Source organism: Apodemus sylvaticus, chromosome 2, assembly GCF_947179515.1.
Source record: "Apodemus sylvaticus chromosome 2, mApoSyl1.1, whole genome shotgun sequence".
NCBI lineage: Eukaryota > Metazoa > Chordata > Mammalia > Rodentia > Muridae > Apodemus > Apodemus sylvaticus.
The window spans coordinates 73,633,265-73,653,424 of NC_067473.1; the positions used below are offsets into that span (position 1 = coordinate 73,633,265).

At 50.0% G+C, this 20,160-nt stretch overlaps 1 protein-coding gene across 2 annotated transcripts; it reads left to right on the top strand.

Annotated features, from left to right (window-relative positions):
- The first annotated feature begins 113 nt into the window (after positions 1 to 113).
- On the top strand, positions 114 to 18,053 carry Znf775 (zinc finger protein 775). Of its 2 annotated transcripts, none has more exons than XM_052173669.1 (3): positions 114 to 198; positions 8,449 to 8,529; positions 15,767 to 18,053. In XM_052173669.1, exons 2-3 carry the CDS (start codon positions 8,499 to 8,501, stop codon positions 17,356 to 17,358), a joined length of 1,623 nt encoding a protein of 540 aa, XP_052029629.1. In that variant the 5' UTR covers positions 114 to 198; positions 8,449 to 8,498; the 3' UTR covers positions 17,359 to 18,053. The 2 variants fall into 2 exon arrangements, with proteins under 2 accessions (XP_052029629.1, XP_052029630.1); XM_052173670.1 differs by lacking the exon at positions 114 to 198 and adding an exon at positions 2,913 to 3,089.
- Positions 18,054 to 20,160: the final 2,107 nt, after the last annotated feature.

Below are 20,160 nucleotides of genomic sequence, written 5' to 3' on the forward strand. Positions count from 1 at the left end.
GCCCCATGGACTGCTCCAATAGGGCCGGGAGTGTCATCTGAGCGGTGCAGCCAATCCACAGCGGGGCGGTGCAGGGCGCTCAGCCAATCACGCGCGCCTGCCTGCCCCGCCTGCCCGGGACTGGCCGTGGCCCGGAGCCCGGTACCCAAGTCACCCCTTGGGTAGCAGTTCCCGTTAACCTTAGCCACAAAGTCAAAGGTATTTATTTCTCAGGCCCCCTCCCTCCGAGTCCCTGTGCAATTCTGGCGGGGAGGGACGGTGCAGGGACGGACCAGCGCCCGGCCGCTGTTCCCGTGCTGCTCCTCCGTCCCGGGCAGTAGAGGAAGGATGGGTCCCGGGCCTTGAGGTGCCCCGGGTCCCGCGTGCACTCAGCTGTGGGCCCCAATCTTCTGCATCACCAGCACCCTGCCCAGCTTAGTGGGGAGGGACCTGAGGTTGGCTGGGAGGGCGACAGGCCAGGGCGGTAAGGTCAGGAGGGTAGGACCATTGGAGAGCGGGGAGGCGGCCCCTCCTGAGCGGGCTGGTTGTTCTGAGTTCCCTGTCTGTGTCTGCTCCTCGAGTAGAAGAGCTTCTGGGGGCAGCAATCCCAGTGTTGGCCACAGAAAGACTCTGTAGGAGTCTTAGTAGGGGATCCCTAAGTGAGCGATTCCGTGAGCTGGGATGAGGATGGAGATGGAGAACAAGCAAGAGGAAAACACGCAGAAGTTACAACTGTGTGCGCTTCTTGGGGCAGGGGTGTTACTGAGACTTAAAATGACCTTAGCATCCTTAGTGGGTGTGGTGCCTGGCGACACAGAGTCCAAATGGTCTCTAGCAGCAGTGGGAAGTTGGGTGTGGTCACCTGAGGCTGGAGGCAAGTGGCAGTCCAGGCTCAGCATTTTTATTTGTTTGTTTGTTTGTTTGTTTGTGGGTTTTAGTTGTGTTAAGCAATAACATGAAAACATTCCATCACATTTGTGTCCTGTCAGTTCCAAGGTTCCATAATTCTGTGTTTCTACCAATCAGTTGTGGCTGACATTTATGTAAATGAGCCCTCCTAACCGTGTTTGTAATGGTTTACAAGGCTAGGGACTGGACTGTGTGCTAGGGATAGAGGCCTCCTGTATTAGGGTGCATCTGGTCTTCTGGTGGTAGCAGAAAGCACGGATAATGACAGTAACCCCACAGGTATTTGTTTGGATGACACATAAGCTAAACAGTAGCTTTGAGTTTCCAAAAGGTCAACTTTGCCTCTGGCAAAGTGACCCCTGATTTGGACCAGGGAGGGGTGTATGGGCAAGGTCACTGCAAGACAGAGAAGTTACAGGTATCCAGGTGCGTGTCGACATAACACATGTAGATATTGGGTGATATACTGGGGACAGTGGGGAGAGCTAACCAAAGTCTATATTTTCAATGGCCTTGCTAAGACTTTTATCTAAATTTTCAAGTGTCATGGAGCTCTTGAAGTACATTAAAGAAGTAAAATGTCAAAATTGCAGTTTTAGAAAAATCAGTTTGGAGCTGGGAGGTGGTGGCGCAGACCTTTAATCTCAGTACTTGATAGGCAGAGGTAGGCAGGTCTCTGAATTTGAGGTCAGCCTGGAAACCCTGTCTTGAGGGGAAAGGGGAAAGAAAGAAAGAAAGAAAGAAAGAAAGAAAGAAAGAAAGAAAGAAAGAAAGAAAGAAAGAAAGAAAGAAAGAAAGAAAGAAAGAAAGAAAGAAAGAGGAAAATAAAAGAGAGGAAGGAAGGAAGGAAGGAAGGAAGGAAGGAAGGAAGGAAGGAAGGAAGGAAGGAAGGAAGAAAGAAAGAAAGAAAAATCAGTTTGGGTTCTGGTGGCAGATGGATTTGGAGAGACCAAAAAAAAAATCAGTAAAACATTAAAACTAGTTATTCATTCATTGAATGTGTGTGTGTGTGTGTGTGTGTGTGTGTGAGGGGAGGGGAGGGGACAGAGGACACCGATTTTGGACGTCGGAGCTCCCACTCTCCCGTGGGCTACCTGGATTGGGTGTCAAGCTCAGGTCAACTGGCTTGCACGTCAGAACATTTTCACCCACTAAGCCAGTGGCTCTCCCCCTTCCCAATGCTGTGACCCTGTAATATAGTTCCTCCTGTTGTAGTGACCCCAACCATAAAATTATTTTCATTGCTACTTCCATAACTGTAATTTTGCTACTGTTATGAATGATAATTTAAACATCTGCGTTTTCCAGTATGCTCTTAGGTAACTTGTGCTGAAAGGGCCATTTGACCCCCAAGGGGTCACGTCTCACAGCCTGAGAACTGCTGAGTCAAGCTTTTTGTTTTTGTTTTGAATTTTGAAGTCATTTAGGTGAGAAATGGTGAGGTATGGACTCAGAACTGGTGACAAGTGGCCAGGACAGCAGGGTCCTGACTCCCATCCTAGGTGTGATGAGGAGGCCTGGAAGAACTTTGCTGGCCTTGGGTGTGGGCTGATGAGTCAGACTTGGGGGAACACACTCCCCTTAAGTTGGTGGAGGGAAAGGGCCTTTGCTTCTGTGTGGGTCCTGGAGGACCTCCCAGTGCGTGGGCTGCTGGGCGCAGTCTGGTTTTTATGTCCCACACGGCTGCACAGCTTCTGTTCCTGGCCCCTGAGTCCTGGGTTTTGGAGTGGATGGCTGAGTTGATAGGGCTCTGGATGGTCAGAGACTTTTTTTTTTAAAGATAGATTCAGGTAGCCCAGGCTAGTGTTGAACTTGCTATGTGGCTTAGGCTGGACTTGAACTCCTGGGGCTCTTGTTTACTGAAAGCTTGGGTTACATGAACGTACGACTCCATTCAGCTTGGAGAAGATGTAACTCATGACTGATTCAGTTTCTGTTGTCACAACTGGACAGTATAGAGAGTTGTGTTGCTGTGCCTCACATTGGCATGCTTGTGTATCTTTTTTAAAAAGTCTTATGTTTACTTCATGTGTCTAAGTGCTTTTCCCACGTGTATGTCTGCACACCACATGCACACAGTGCCTATGCATCAGAAGGGGGAGTTGGATCCAGTTCCAGGAGTTACACATGATCATCAGCCATCATGTGGGTGTCCAGAACTGAACCCCATCCTCTGCAAGAGCAGCAAGAGCTCTTAATATGTAAGTCACCTCTGCAGCCCCTACGCCTTGTGGTTGAAGATGTGTCCCTCTGTGTTCACGTGTATCGCTCTGCAGTCCTCTGCTTGTCTAAGGGACAATGTTGTGTGTCCCAGTGTTGCCTGATTCCCTGTGGTTGTTTGAAATGGCAGCTAATATTGGACCATATTCAGTCTTTTCCAGCACACACATCTGACAGTTTAATTTATAAATGAAACACACAGAGAGGGTAAAGGGTAAGGCCAATTAATGATTCAGTCTAACAGTTACAACAGTGTACTAAAACACATGTCATGAGGGTCTGGTTCTCTCACAGTGTCTTCTGTACCGCAGCAGTTGGCCGTGGCTGAGTCTGGGAAGCGCGCTGCGGGCGAATGGGGCTGGTGTGCGGTGGGTGTGGCGGGTATCGCCTTCATCTCCCTTCTGTGTCTCTGAACTTCTGTTCCCGTAGCTGGTTTGGAAAGGAGGTATTGCGTCTCTGTGCCATTTGCTTGTGTTTTCCCAGTTCCTGTTTGCCTTTGGTCATGTTTGAATGGAATCTTTTCTAAGGCAAAGTAAATTTGTTGTTAATGACAAAGGACTGGGGCCAGAGGAGTGCCAGCTTCTAAGTCTCCAATTTAATTGACCAGACGTTTCAGTGTGCGTGTAGGCTCGGGTGTCAGGGCTCCAGTGGGGCAGAGCTCTACCTTGCTAGAGCTCCCGGAAGACAGGCAAGGCCATTGGTCACAGTGACAGCCACACATGGCCAATGTCATTGAGAGACTGAATTCTAAAGTTAATTTATTTGAATTTAAGGATGTTTTTGTTGTATTTTAAAAATGATTTTGCTCATTTTTATTTTATTTGTATTAATGTTTTGCTGGCACGTGTGTGTCTGTGTGAGGGTTTCAGGTTCGCTGGAACTGGAGTTACACGCAGTTGTTAGCTGCCGTGTGGGTGCTGGGAATTGAACCTCTGGAGAGTTGAGTCATCTCCAGGTTATCTGAATTTAAAGAAGGCATTTGGGCATAGATCTCAAACTCCTAAAGATGAGGGACTGGAGTTTAGGGTTTTCTTCCAAGTCTCATGCCTTCTCTTGAGGGCTACATAGTTACAGAGCACTCCAGCAGGGGCAAGGCTGCCTCAGCCCTATTCAGGTACCAGCTTATCCAGGACATTGAGCAAGACTTAGCCTCTTGGGGGCAGGATTTCCTTTGCTAAGCGATGCTGTGGGCTTCTCTTGCTGAGTGCTTGATACTTTGTTCAGCAGCTGGTGACATTCTCCTTGTTCCTGTGACCACCCATTCTTTCTCCCCCCTCCCCAGTGTCAAGGTGTTCAAGGAAGCCCTTACCCCCTTCTCAGACGAGGGGGGGGATGTGGGCGATGCACCGCTTCTGCCCCAAGGGGAGATCCAAGAACCCCCATGGCACAGAGATACAGATGTTGTTCTCATCTAACCCAGTGCAGATGTTGTTCCAGCTCTCTGGCAATTTCCTGGTGAGGCAGGCTGGCCGGGAAAGTGAGTAGAAGGCTGTGGTGGTGGGTGCTCTGAGGAGGGGGTGGTCAGTGAGTTCTAGGGAAGATGTGTCTATTAGAAAGGGAAGTGGGCTGGAGGGGATTGGCAGGTGGGGAGGGTCCAAGGCAGGCCCTCCTGTCTGGTCTCCTGGGAAGGTAAAGGGTCGTTGGTACTTAGGAGAGCTCAACAGGTTGAAGCCTGGGACCTCTGGGCTGAGAAGCCAGTGGCTGGGCTTCTGCCCTGGAAGTCCTGCTTCACTGCTGACGGAGGAGATGTGAGGTACCAGCTGCTTCTCACCTTCATTCCTGGGCAGGGCTGCCCTGTGGGAGGTGAGCGAGGAGAACTGGCAGGTCCCTGCGGTGCTGCTCCCTGGCACTTGTTCTCACCTCAATCCTGCTTCTGTGCTTCGTGCGCGTCAGTCTATGCTGACACCAAGTCCCCTGTTGTCTCCCCAGTCCCCGCCCCACCACCTGCTGCAGGCCACGGTCCCCGCTTTTGTGTCTCTGCAGTTGGCAGAGCAGCTGGTGGTTTGGGGGCTTCCCGTCAGGGGAGCTTATTTCCAAACTGCAAGCTGACCCAGTGTGGGTATCTACGCTTGAGCAGGCCACAGGAAGATGGAGGTGACCAGCGCGTTATCTTGTGTGTGTTCTGTCCTTGTGGGACTCGTCGGTAGGCTAGGAGGAAGCGAGCCTCAAGACTAGGATTCAGGCTCCCTGTGATAGACCAACCTGTGCTCCTGTCTCTTGAAGCTATATAGGAAGGAGTGTGCGTGTGCATGTGTGCGTGTGTGCATGTGTGTGTGTGTGTGTACCTGTCCCTTAGCTTCTGTGTCCTGCTAGGTGGATAGTTGGCTCACCTGCTCACTCTTGTCAGCTGACTGGTGTGACAGGTGGGTTATGACAAAGGTAAGTGGCGTGGGGGAATACTAGATGGAATGAGAGACACACTTGGTAAGGGTCTGTGGTGACATGGAGAACCTAAGAGGAGTGTCCCTGTGCAGGGCCTGCCTTGGCCTTGGCTTTCCTAGGACGCTGTTCTGCAGACACGAAACATCTGAGCTCACAGGAAGTAGGTCTCAGAAACCATGGCCTCCCTCCCCCATCTCTGTCTTTCCCCCCACCCCCCATTTCTCTCCTTTGAGCATGTATGGGTTTCTTTCCTTCTGTTCTTACAGCTGTTCCTGCTGAGACCCCAGAAGAGTTGCCACCTCGTGTGCCATGGAGAGACATATTAAGGTGGTGCTCAGTCTGGGTCACGAGGAACAAAAGCCCTTCTGGTTCCATTTTTGAATCAGTTCTTAGAAGCCAGAGTAGGTAAAGTGGGGCTCCGACTGGACGATTTAGGGCCTGTCCTATGTGGCATCTGTGAATCCTGACCCTCTAACCTTGTCCTGCATTTCTGACCCACACTTACTCCCCATGGCTAGGTGACCTCTCTGTCGGCAGTTCTCAAGGCCTCTTGAGGTGGTCCCCAAGAGACCTTGGGGGTTGCAGAAACACACACTGAGGGACCTGGGCAGTGGGTGGAGACAAGAGGGAGCTCCGGTCCCCGATGCCTCTTCAGGTAGGGATCGCCTTTAGCTTCCTGCTACTCCCCTGTCTCTGCCCACCAGTGGGTTTCAGTGTCTAGGAGGATGCAGAGTGGGAGTTTTTTCCAGATCCTCATGGGGAAACAGAGCAGCCGCCAAAACCTGCAGCCTCCGCAGAAGAGCTCTCCACAGGGGTAAAAGGCAGAGGTTGGTTTTGTTTGTTAAAAAAAAATATTAGTAAGAATGGTGACATTGCCAGACAGTGGAACTCAAGCCCCCAATCTAGCCCAGGCAGATGCATCCCACTGCGCTCTCTCTCTCTCTCTCCTCTCTCTCTCTCTCTCTCTCTCTCTCTCTCTCTCTCTCTCTCTCTCTCTCTCTCTCTCTCTCTCTCTCTCAAGTCATGGCTGGTCCTGGGCAGGAGGATTCCCATGCAGCTCATTACGAATGTACCTGGTTATTGGGGTGCCATCTGTCATATAATTGCCCTTGTCCAAGGTAAAAATAAACATCCTATTTTTATAACAGAAAAGTTTCTGTTCCAGCCACCTGCCAGAGGGAGGCAGCCACCTTCCCTGGAAGATGAGGCTGTGGGCTTCCTTCCTGTTCATACCGCCAATGGATGGCTTCCAGACCCTTGAGGAAGACATTAGTGGGCTGTCAGGCTGGCAAGAGGCTTATTTAGTTTTGAAAAGATCTACAACTGTTTAGAGAGGACAGAGCCAGAGCTTAGCAACTGCAAGTGCTAAAGAAAATGTTCTGAGAAAAAGAAAGAAGGTGTTTTCTCCCTTCCTTCTAGCTGGGGTTGTCTTCCAGTCAGGGCACTGGTTTCTAGCCTCGGTAAGTATTCCCAAAGCAGACTCAGGACGGCGGCCCAGGGGCCCAGGGGATTATCAAACCAAGGGCTAGTCTTTATTCGGGTCTCTAGGGCCCAGAGTTGGTTTTCTAGTTGAAGATAACCCAATCAAAAGTACCAAGAAGCCCCAGTCTCGGGCCAGCGTGAAGTCAGCTTTGAGTTTCCACAGGGCAGCTAAGTACATCAACACTGCTTGTGTTAAGGTGATATTAGTGGGTGAAGCCACACCCCACCCTTAGGAGAGACAGCCCTGTCTCTGTGGTGGGTAGCATGAGCCCACTGTGAGTCATGGCTCAAAGCCAGGCAGGGTGTTTGGAAATGCCCAAGCCAGGGGACGGGGCAGTAGCACAGTTGGTGGTGTGTGTTAATAGCATGCTGGCTGGAAGCCCTAGCACCACATCAAAATGGCAGCTCCAGGTCTGTGACCAAAGCACTAGGGAGATAGGAATGGGAGGTCATAAATGGAAGGTCTTCCTTGGGTACATGATAAGCAAGACTAGCCTGGGCTATATAAGACCTTGCCTTATACTCTTCTAAATATGGTGTGTGTGTGTGTGTGTTTGTGTGTGTGTGTGAAAAGAATTGTGAGGGAGTTAGCTTGTCCACGGAGGTCCCCGGGTAAGCCAGCTATTCTGGTAAGGTGACACTTAAGCAGAAGGAGGCAAGAGTGAGGCAGACAAAGACTGTAGGGATGAGCAGGGTAGCCTGGTCAGACTGGGGAGCCAACAGCTACACAGTCGGCCTCAAGCCGAACCCAGGAATAAGGGAAGAGGTTGGAAATGTTCAAAAGATGACTGAATAAGATCGATGGATCATGATCGATGGATCATGAACTAGGGAGTGTAAGCTAGCATGTTCTTGGTGGCATTGATGGCATCCGTGGCAGCAGCAGCAGTGAGATGTCCTGGAGGGGTTTATCCTCGGGCATTGGAAGAGTGCGCCACTGACGTAGGGCGTGTGGGAGGAAGTCTGCCTCCCAGATGTTGTGTTTTGGTTTGCTGATAGTGCTGGGGGTGTTCCAGGCCTTGCACATGGCCAGGCAAGTGCTCTGCTCTGTGGAGCCACACCCCCAGCCCCTCCAGGTGGCTTCTTTAACAGGCTCCCCATATCTATCCTTACCTGATGTACCCGGTCCCAGGGCGGCATACCCAGGCTGAGGGGAGGGCCGTGAAGCGCTAGTGTGGGGATTAGGACACTTTGATCTTTATTCAGTTCAGCTGTTTAGCAATCTTTGTGTCTCTGGGCACACCAAGGACACTTGGGCCCAGTTCCTCTTTGAGAATTATGCCCACTTAACCCTTCCATCTGCACATTTTTATCTAAGGGAGTGGATAGAACTCAAAAAGCAAACAAACAAACAAAACACCCCCTAAGCAACGCCCCCACAAAAGCCTGGACTATGAGATGGGAGGGGGGCTTGGGGTTTGGTCCATGTGCCATTCATTGGCCATTCTTTCTCTTTTCTCCCATCTTACCCCCCAGGTGGCACGGCTGAGACCTCAGCGGCACTGATGCAGTAGGAGGCTGGCGGGATGGAGAGCAGCCTGGCTGGCAGCATCTCAGGTAAGAGAAGTGAGCCTCCCCGTCTGAGACCCCTTGCCCTCATTGGAGTCAAATGTAAGTTTATGTCTTCAACTAGTATCTTCTAGGAGATAGAATTTCACTGTGGGTACCAGGCCTGCGGAGGTCATACAAAGAATAAAACAAGGACGTTAATGATGGGAGAAAATAAGGCAAAGCCAGGCTGGTAGAGAGACGCAGCGGGCTGGGTAAAAAGCACAGTGTGTTTTTGGTGCTGGAACTGGGGCTTGAAGACTTTCCGGCTGGTCAGATTTGGAGAATGAGCTCTCAGGGTAGGATGGCTGGCTAAGAGAAGCTGGTGTCTATTGAGTCCAGAGTACTATAGATCCCGGGGTCACTCGGAGTTCAAGGTCTTCATCTCTCTGCAGGCTGCTATGATGACAAACAGCAGGCAGCCTGGCATTTCCTAGGCACACGCTGCCTGGGGTGGAAAGTTTTCCTACTTGGTCATGTGCTCTTGGTAGGCATCCTCTGCAGCCCGCAGCAGCCCTGCAGCAGCCCTGCAGCAGCCCACAGCAGCCCACAGCAGCCCCTGCGCATGGCCCTTGTCTCTTAGTAGCAGACCTGTCATGGCAACAGAGAGCATCATTTTGTTATAAGGAATGGAGACAACGTACCCACAGGCCAGACGCTTTTATCACATCTGAGCCCAAGGGCATGGGCCTCTGGGGTTCAAGCACCCCCTCCTCAGATGGAGGACCTGCAGGGGCTGCGCTGTCCGCACTCCTCTGCCCTTCAGCGGATGGATGGAGCAGAGCTCTGCCCAGGGTCATCTTTCTGGTTGGATGTCAAAGCCAAGTTTAACTAGGCAAGGCATTAAACATCTGGGTTACTTTAATTGGCAGCATGTCAATCAGGGACAGTGATTTCTTCTCATTGAATAAACCTCCGATTCACTGCCAGGATGGATTCTTGGCACCAAAGGCTTCCTTTGTCCGTATTTCAGTGCAGGTCAGGGGACAGTCCTATAATCAATTCATTATACAACATATTCATTATAACTCATTATACTTGGGTATTCAAGTCCTGACAATATATAATTGAAGTCACTACTTCCCTTCTAAAGCATGGCTTTATTAAAATGAATTCTCATAAGCAAGCACAGGGAAGACCAGCATTCATTTGGAACTGACTTATTGATATCATGCACCAGGGATCTATTACAAGTATTTCCCCTGAAATAAAGTGTCTTAGTTACTTTCCTGTGATAAAACACAATGACTGGGCAACTTATAAGAAGAAACATTTAACTTGGCTTACGGTTTCAGGGGATTAGAGTCCATAATGGTGGGGTGAAGGAGCAGCTGAGGGGTCGAGGGTACATCTTGATCAATAACAGGGAGAGGGGAGGAGACAGAGAGAGACACAGAGAGATAGAGAGAAGGAGACAGAGGAGACAGAGACAAAGAGAGACAGACAGACAGACACAGAAATAGAGACACACAGAGAGGGGGAGAGAGAGACAGAGAGATAGAGAAAGACACACACACACACACACACACACACACACAGAGTCAGAGAGTACTGGAGTGGCAGGGGTCTTTTGAAACCTCAAAGCCTGCCCCCAGTGACACACTTCCATCACGGAGGTCATACTTCCTTCTACCAACTGAGGGTCAAGTGTTCAAACATGCGGCCCCTCTGGAGGCCATTCTCATTCAAACTACCACAGAAAGTCAGTTGACACTAAGACATAGTGTCAGCCTTCCACCCTGGCCTGGTGATGCCACCAGGAGTCTTATGTCACACTCTTCAGTTCCATCAGCCTGTTTGTCTGGTGTGTGGTGTCCTTAGCTCTTTAAAGTTTCTTTTGGCGCAGTACCTGGACTAGCAGTCAGCTCACTCGGCTTATCCTGGGCTAGCAGTCAGCTCACTCGGTTTATCCTGGGCTAGCAGTCAGCTCACTAGGTTTATCCTGGGCTAGCAGTCAGCTCACTAGGTTTATCCTGGGCTAGCAGTCAGCTCACTAGGTTTATCCTGGGCTAGCAGTCAGCTCACTAGGTTTATCCTGGGCTAGCAGTCAGTTCACTCGGTTTATCCTGGGCTAGCAGTCAGCTCACTAGGTTTATCCTGGGCTAGCAGTCAGCTCACTCAGTTTGTGATGGAGCCGTCTCAGCACAGCAGGGCTTTGGTGGAGCATCTCCTCACCTAATGGCCTTTAGTTTTAGAGCAGATAATAGAAGCACTACAGAGTGGAGGCCCCTCCTTCTGTTGACACTTTACCTTAGTGAAGTATGATTGGTGAGCCAGTGTTGACATAGTAACTACCCAAAGCATAGTGTTCAGGAGGGCTGACCCTTGAAGCGGATTTTCTGCGGATTTGGTATATAGAGTGATATCATTCACCCCAGATACAGCACCCAACTGATCACCCTCCCTCCTTCCCTCAAACCTGAATGACCAGTTCTCTCTTAATGTCGGTTGCCTTTTCCAGAACATTGTGTTCTGGAACGACACAGTTTGTGGCCTTTTCAGGCTACGTTCTTTCACGTAGCAATATACATTTAGTTCCCCCCAGACTGCCATCTTTCTATGACCTGACTGTGGATTTCTTTTTATTACTAAGTATCACTCCTTATGTATTTATAGCAGTATCCACTCCCCTCCTGCCCCTGCTTGTTTACTCCTCCAAGGGTATCTTGTTTTTTTTTTTTTTACTTAATTGGGTGAATACTTGCAACACTGATTGCTGGATTATGCCATAAGCTTGAGTCCAGCTCCTTAATACACTGCTGAAGTGTCTTTTGAAGAAATTGCCATTTTTCATTCCTACTGTCAAGAAATGAGTCCCTGCTACTCTGCATCCCACAGCCTTAAGGCTTCTGACAGTGTTAAAATTCTGTGGTATCTAGCATCTTAATTTTTAATATTGAATGAGCCAAAATCTTCCTTTTAAGGATTTTCTTATCAAACTATATACATTATAGTTTTGTAAGTTAACTTAAATGGAGTTACGCTGAATTTAAGTATTTTTTTTGCCTTTTCATTTCAGAATATATTTGTCCTGGGGTTCTGTACTAGTTTTACTTCTTTTGCTGTGATAATATACCCTGACCAAAGCAATATAGAGAAGAAACGGCTTCTTTGACTTACAGTGCCAGGTTATGGGTCATCACTGGTGAAGTCATGGCAGGAAGCCAGTCAGCTACTCACGTCACGTCACGTCACACCACATCACAGCACAGCACATCATTACATCACACCACGTCACATCACACCACGTCACATCACACCACGTTCCAGAGCACAGAGAGTAAATGCGTCTGGACGCCTGCTGCCGCCATTCGTTTCAGCTTTCTTCACGCTTACAGTCCAGCGCCCAGGGCCTGAAATGGTGCCTCCCGTGTCAGGGTGGGCTTCACAGCTCCATTAACAATCGAGACAGTCCACCGCAGACATGCCCACAGGTCAGCTTGATCTAGGTAACTGTTCATTAACACTCTTCCCAGGTGACAGTTAAGACTATTAGCACAAAGTCTGTCTCTTCAGTAAAGTTCAGTGGTTTTTCTTTACGTGTGATTTGTGTGCTTTTTAAGACATTCACAGCTATTTTATAATAGCTATTGTCAGTCTTTAAAAAGTGATTAATTTTGAGTGTTTTATACCTGGCCGTCTTGCAGAACTATAATATTTCCACTTGTTAGTGAATTCTCTGGCACACCCGGATCACATGGGAGGTTTTTTTTTTTTCTCTTTTCAGTATCTTTGTGTTTTCTGCTATCCTTTGGCTGATTCCCCAAGGATGAGGTTAAATAGTATCGATGAGAGCAAGTGTCTTTATTCTGTTCTTTACACTGTCTTCTGTCCTTTGCTGTTTAATAGAATGCTTGCTGTAATTTTAGCACACATTTTTTTTGGTTACCTGGAATTTCCATGTGTTCCTAGTTTGCTAATGCTTTCTGTTCTGCCTCCTGAAACGATGTTTTTATCATGACTTTTCTGCATGTATTGAGAATGGAATAAAACATACATTATTTTTAATGCTGGAGAATTAATTACAGACCTCTACAACCACACATGATTTCTTTACTTTTAATAAGATAATCTCAAGAATTATATCAAACCAGCCTTGCTTTTCTGGAAAAGCAAGGAAAAATCCCTGCTAGGCTATATTACTTCTGATTCTGATGAGCTTGTTTTGCATATGTTTGTGTTTATTTTAGGAGCAGTAAATCTTCAGTTTCCTGCCTACTCCCATTCTTGAACGCTTGTCTTATAGACTGCGCCCCGTTCCCAGACTGCACCCCGTTCCCAGATTGTGCCGTTTCCAGTCTTATTATTCCCTCCTAGTTACCGAACAGTTCCAGGGCTGGGAACAATTTTTACAAATTAAGACATTTTATTTATGGGCTAGAGAGATGGCTCAGCAGTTAAGAGCACTGGCTGCTCTTCCAAAGGTCCCTGAGTTCAAATCCCAGCGATCACATGCTGGCTCACAATCATCTGTAATGGGATCTGACGCCCTCTTCTGGGGTCTCTGAAGACAGCTACAGTGTACTTACATATAATAAATAAATATTTTTTTAAAAAAGACATTTTATTTATGAGTGATGAGTGTTTGTCTGTGAGTGTATGCTGCATATGTGCAGATTTCCACAGAGGCAGAAGACAATGTCAGGTCCCCAGAGCTAGAGTGACAGCAGGTCGTGAGCCCCTCCACATGGCTGAGAACTGAATTCAGGTTCTCTGGGAAGAGCAGGACATGCTCTTAAAATTTGAACCATCTCCCAAACCTTCCTTTGAATTTTTTATAGAATGTGTTGATGGAGCCCAGTTTGGTGACAGAATTCAGCTTTCACATTAGCCTCTTATAAATATTTATACAATTTGTTTTTAAAAACATGGTCTTATTTAACATTATCTTTTAACATATTTTTAAAATTTAAAGACAGGGTCTATATAGCCCCTACTGTCCTAGAATTCACTGTGTAGGCCAAGGTAACTTCGAACTCACAGAGCTCTACTTTCTGTCTCCAAAATATTGGGTTTAAAGGTGTGCACTGCTGTGCTAGGCCGTTTTTATTTTTATGTGTATGTGTGTTTTGCCTTCATGCATCTGTGAATCACCTGCATGCAGTACCCATAGATACCAGAAGGGAGCATTGGATCTCCTGAGACTGAAGTAATAGGTGGTTGTGCAATGCCTTGTAGGTGCTGGGAACTGAACCCAGAACCCTTGGAAGAGCAACCAGTGTTCTTAGCCACTGAACCATCTCTCCAGCCCCTTTAACCTGCCCTGGAATCACTTTTAATTAGTATTTTCTGGTAAAATTAATTACTTTACATTTACAGCGATATGATATGAAGGCTGTGCATGATATTTTAGGATCTTGGGAATCCTTTTGTACTTTTGCTTGTCTTTGTTTTTAACTCTGTTATCCTCTTTCTGCTTCTCTGAATGTGCTGTTGTGCTGACGCTGACATCTGCTCTTCACAGAGCCTTCTCATGGCGCACAGCTGTCTCAGGCTACATCCTTTTTATCAGGTGTGAGCATCTTATGAAGTGCTACACATAGAAAGGTGTGCATGATACGGGCTCTAAACCTCTTACCAAGCAAGTCCAGGTGGTGACGGGACCCACATCAAGAGATGCCAATAGGGCCTCCAAGCCCGGCTCTGTAATGAGCTTCTAATTCACAGATTTAGTTTATTTTTTACCAGATCATGATGATATAAAGTGAATTACATCCTTACTGTCCTTTCTGAAGCCATCTTCACTGTGGCTTCTGAGTGCCAGGAGCTTGTGTGTGAGGTATGGGCCGGTAACTTCCCTGAGCTCTAGTGGATTTCCTTTATTGAAAGGGATCGGAATACGTTTTCCCATTTGGAGCCCTTGGGGCCTACCTACTTACTTACTCTTGGTGAACTTGCTAAATTGGGGGTCTTACCAGTGGGGTGTTCCTGCTCCATGGCTAGCTCCATGACTACCGGGGCCCTTCCAGTGAAGAGGAAAGGTTCTCGACTCAGGGTGTGGTACCCTAACCACTGAGGGACTGAGCGAGCAAGCCTTTGCCTAGAAAGCCCCCAGTTCCAAACTCTTAGAAAAAGAAGAGCAAGTTTTTGGACAGTGAGATGGCTCAGTAGGTGACGCTCTTACAGGGCAAACCTGATAGCCTAAGTTCAATCCCCAAATCCTACTTGTGAATCCTACTTGTGAATCCATTCAATCCTACTTGTGAATGAGAAAGTCAACACACACACACACACACACACACACACACACACACACACACAGGTTGGGGGAGGTTTTTTTTAAGTGGTAATTTTGAACATTGGCCATCTTTTTTCCCTGGGTCAGGAAGCATCACTGCTTGGTTTGGTTTTTTTTTTTTTTTTAGAATTTTTTTTTTAGAATTTTTTTTATTTGATATATTTTTTATTTACATTTCAAATGATTTCCCCTTTTCTAGCCCCCCACTCCCCGAAAGTCCTGTAAGCCCCCTTTTCTCCCCCTGTCCTCCCATCCACCCCTTCCCACTTCCCCGTTCTGGTTTTGCCGAATACTGCTTCACTGAGTCTTTCCAGAACCAGGGGCCACTCCTCCTTTCTTCTTGTACCTCATTTGATGTGTGTGGATTATGTTTTGGGTATTCCAGTTTTCTAGGTTAGTATCCACTTATTAGTGAGTGCATACCATGATTCACCTTTTGAGTCTGGGTTACCTCACTTAGTATGATGTTCTCTAGCTCCATCCATTTGCCTAAGAATTTCATGAATTCATTGTTTCTAATGGCTGAATAGTACTCCATTGTGTAGATATACCACATTTTTTGCATCCACTCTTCTGTTGAGGGATACCTGGGTTCTTTCCAGCATCTGGCAATTATAAATAGGGCTGCTATGAACATAGTAGAGCATGTATCCTTATTACATGGTGGGGAATCCTCTGGGTATATGCCCAGGAGTGGTATCACTGCTTGGTTTCTTTAATGTCTCTGACTCTTCTGGGCCTTGGGTAGTGAAGGCGGGACAGTGTATGCCATGCACTTCTGTTTCCTCACGTGTGGCTTCCTCCCCACTCCGCATTCTGCCTGTCCGCAGGGCCTTTAAGTCCTTCCCCATCCCGGTCTTTCTATCCGTGTTCTCCCCTTTACTTAAAGCTATTTGCCTCTCACTCTTTCAGCCGTCCTCACCGTCCTCACCGTCCACAGCCCTCTCCCTCTCTAGGTCCTCCGCAGTCCAGAGTGATGGCTTCTCACTTCTCCTTTTGCCTCTGCAGGAGCTGGGCTGGCCAGGATCAAGCAGGAGAAGGCAGAGTGGCAGTTACAGGCTGTGGCGACTCAGGCCGTGCTTCCGGAGAAGGACAAGGAAAACATATTTCAGCAGCAGAGTGGTCCCCCGCCCTGCCAGACCATGGGAAGGCCCTGGGCTCTGGGGTCACAAGAAGAGACTGGGGGTGCACGGTGGGCTCCACTTCCTGAGCAGGATGCACCACTGGCTGCTCGAGTTCCAGGGACAGCTCCTGGTCCTCTGAGCCCCTCACTTTCTGCGGGTGGGGGTCACTTTGTGTGCGTGGATTGTGGGAAGAGGTTCAGTTGGTGGTCGTCTCTGAAGATTCACCAGCGCACACACACAGGCGAGAAGCCTTACCTCTGTGGCAAGTGTGGCAAGAGTTTCAGCCAGAAGCCCAACCTGGTGCGCCACCAGCGCCACCATACGGGCGAGAGGCCCTTCTGCTGCCCGGAGTGCACGAGGCGCTTCAGTCAGAAACAGCACCTACTCAAGCACCAGAAGACACACTCTCGCCCTGCCACTCACACGTGTCCAGAATGTGAGCGCTGCTTTCGGCACCAAGTGGGCCTCCGCATCCACCAGCGAGCACATGCCCGGAACCGCCTAGGTGCCCGTGTCAACTTACACGAGACGCTCCGGTATGCTGCTGCACGTCGCTGGGCCTGTCGCCTGCGCCCAGGATCCCTGCGCGGGCATCCCGAGTGGGTCTGGCTGGGGCTCTGCCGGAGTTGGTGGGGCCAGCATGGTGTCCGGACAACAGCCCACAGTCGCTTAGGTCCCAGTGAACAGCGCCAGTTCATCTGCAATGATTGCGGCAAGAGCTTCACGTGGTGGTCATCGCTGAACATCCATCAGCGCATCCACACGGGTGAGCGGCCCTACGCATGCCCTGAGTGCGGCCGCCGCTTCAGCCAGAAGCCCAACCTCACGAGGCACCTACGCAACCACACCGGTGAGCGGCCGCACCCTTGCTCGCACTGTGGACGCAGCTTCCGCCAGAAGCAGCATCTCCTCAAGCACCTGCGCACGCATCTGCCTGCCGCCCAGGCCACAAGGTGTACCAGCTGTGGCCAGAGCTGCCCCAGCCGTGCAGCACTGCGAGCCCACCAGCGTGTGCACGCAGCTGCAGAGCTGCTGCGCTCGCAGGCTGCAGTCCGGGGTGGTGTGCCTGGCTCTGAGTCACAAGCTGAGATTGCCCAGAGCGTGGCTGTGAAACCCCAAGGTCCCCAGGGTGCTAAGGGAGTGCTGTGTGGCCAGGAGTGTGAGACCCTGGCTGTGCCCGGCGAGCAGCGCCAGTTCATCTGCAACGAGTGCGGCAAGAGCTTCTCCTGGTGGTCAGCGCTCACCATCCACCAGCGCATCCACACGGGCGAGCGGCCCTATGCCTGCCCAGACTGCGGCCGCTGTTTCAGCCAGAAGCCTAACCTTACTCGGCACCGGCGCAACCACACGGGCGAGAGACCCTACCTGTGCACAGCCTGTGGCCGTGGCTTCCGTCAAAAGCAGCATCTGCTCAAGCATCAGCGAGTCCATCGTGGAGCTCAGGCACCACACCCTGACCCAGAGGAAGGGCAGTAGTGTGCCCTGTGTAGCTGATGGTGGAGTGTGTGCCTGTAGGGTGTATATCAGGAGCAGGAGGTGCTCTCCGAGTTAGGCTCATCAAGGTTCTGAGGCCTGAGGATGGTATTCTAGAAGCATCTCAAAGGAGCCTAAAAAGTGCCTCATAGGGGAGGTGAGATCAAAGCCGTGAGAGTCTAGGATGTGCTGTGATTGTTAGTGCACCATTCGGAATTGGCCCCCAGCCGTAGGCACCTTGTGAGGGTCTGTCGGGGTCGCTAGGAAAGCTACTGTGTATGAAATGACCTGGAACTGATCGATGGTAGCACTAGCCTGTCACATAGGCTACAAGATGGTCAGTGGGGTGGTCCCCATGGGAAAGATGGTCACAGACTCCAGGATACCAATAGGACAAAAGTTGTGCCTAGGAAGGGGTATAATTCCCCAGCCCCGAGGACAGTGCCAAGCAGCCAGGCTGGGCTGGCTCCTTTGATGGCCCAAACTCTGAGCATCTTGCTGCCTGGAGCACCAGGTGGGGCACACTGGCCTAACTGGCAATGTGTACGGTGATTGGGGGTTGTGGTGCAGTCCGGTGGTCTCATCCGTAGCTTGGCTGCTGGGGAAGTGGCTGTTCAAGAACAGGGTGTCTGTGCCAAGTGTGTGGATTTCTGTGACTGACTTGGGTCCTTACCCATACTGGTATTGGAGGAAAATGAAGGACTGAATATTCAACATGGTGTCACTGTTCTTTCTGAATCATCCTTACTGGAGCCCAGGTGTGCAAGTTCCCTAGAATAAGGTGTGTGTTTGTGTGTGTGTGTGTGTTTGTATGCTCGTGTGTGTGTGTGTGTGTGTGCACACGCGTGTGCATGTTTGTGTGCTTGTGTGTGTGTGTGCGTGTGTGTGTGCGCGCGCGTGTGTGCATGTTTGTGTGCTCGTGTGTGTGTGTGTGTGTGCGCGCGTGCATGCGTGCGCATGTGTACACATGCAAGCATAAGGTGCAGGGGCTGTTACCATCTGTGTCCCACTCCTGGCCGCCCAGGCTGGAGGGTAGTTTTCTGTCTTCCACTCTCCCTCATGCCACATGCATGTCTCTTCCCATACGCTGGTCCTCCATCCCCCACACTGTCCCTGTGAAGTCACTATCCCTTTGATGTCCTTCTAAAGAAGGGTGAGAGATATGCTGGTGCTGACAGAAGGCTATGTAGCCCTGGGTCTGTTCTCCTTCTAGGAGATGAGAACCAGGGCAGGATACCCTGGCAGCAGAAGGAGGGTGGGGCCTCAGGTTCTGGAGGAGCGGGAACTGCACTTGTACTGGGGACGCCAGGTGCAGAGTTCAGCCTGGCTTCCGGTCACCACTCTAAATGGAGACTAGTTTAGCCTTCTATTTTGGAGATGCTTTAGTTGTAGTGTTATCAAAGGACCGGTAAGGCTACAGAAGGGCAGACGACCCTCGCGGCCATCACATCTCTCCTGAGGCGCACGGCGGCTGTGAAGCTTAGCGTCAGCCTGGACTGCTCCTTCTCCGTCTAATTCTTGGATTCTAAAGCGGGCTAAGGCCTGTGCTGGGTGAGGCCTGCTGATCAGCTCTGAGTACCAACAGGAAGCTGAGCTCACAGAGTTCCCTGTTCTACCCCCTGCCCTCCCCCATACCTCCCATCCCCCACACCAGAGCAGCTTCTCCCCTGCCTCCCTGTTAATACCCTGCCCTTCCTACCCAGCCTGCATCACATCAGAACAGAATCTTTCCATGCGTCTTTGTCTTTGTCATCTAGCACATACTGAATCTAGCCTGAAAAGATGACCTACTCCTGAAAGGCATCCGAGGGCACCGCCATTTGGGGCTAGAGAACCACGCCTTCAGGGGAGAGCCTGCAGAAACACTGGCTCCCTGTAGAACCAAGTGGGCAAGGGCTGGTAGAGGCAGACACGAAGATACCGGATACGCTCCATCCTTCAGTGGACTAGGTTAATGGTCCTGTGCTTAATGTCAAATCACAGTGGCGTGTCAGTAGGACTCGGCGTTAGCAAGGCCTAGTTGTAGCCCCTGCCTGTACACGTTGATAAGAATGCCTGTTCACATTTCCTTTCTGGGTGACTGTCTCACGGGTCATAAGGTGGGCAGGGTCGAATCCCACAAAGGGCTCAATTACGGTTTATATGCAGACTGATCAGGTGCGTCCGCAGAGCGTTGGCTCCGTAACAGGCCTGTGTACCAGGATTTGTATAGATGGGCAGCACACGGCCTCTGCCCTCACCGAAGCTTCCTAGGGAGTCATGTTTATATGCTGTGCGACTTGTCACAGCCTGTACGCTCACCTCAAAAAAAAAAAATGGCTTTCATCCCTGGCCTTGTTAGCAAGGCTTTCTTGTTCATTGTCTCGTTTAATTCCTTGTGGTCAGTGATGTAAGCTAAGCAGCGACATTGCCAGTGGACATGGGGGAGAACGGGTTGGTAGTGGGACGTGCTCACCAGTCATGGGCTACACTGACGGCGGGTTCAGGCCTCCTGTCAGCCTCAGCTCCGCTGTCACGACTCCTCACGGGAAAGCACAGGACTTCAGTTCTCATGCCCTTTCCTTGTAAAGTGGGTCAGAGAATATCAAAGAGGTGGCATAAAATCAAGGACAAGGTCGTACGTGCCCCAGAGGCTCACGATGTGGGATACTGCGCAGCACTGCAGAGGTTAAGGATCAGTACATGGGGGCCAGCCCCGAGAGAGGGACCAAGCCCCCCGAGGTTTCTAGCCTGCCCTCTGCCAGGTAAGCGAGTGTCACCTGCAGGGCTGGTGTGGCCAAGCTTGCTAAAGGCCGCACGAGCTGG

What these genes read in the sequence shown, in the direction of transcription:
- Znf775 (XM_052173669.1), top strand. Translation starts at nt 8,499, where the DNA reads ATGGAGAGCAGCCTGGCTGGCAGCATCTCAG. An exon ending in CCTGGCTGGCAGCATCTCAG is followed by an intron (nt 8,530 to 15,766) that starts GTAAGAGAAGTG and finishes TTGCCTCTGCAG; the next exon opens with GAGCTGGGCTGGCCAGGATC.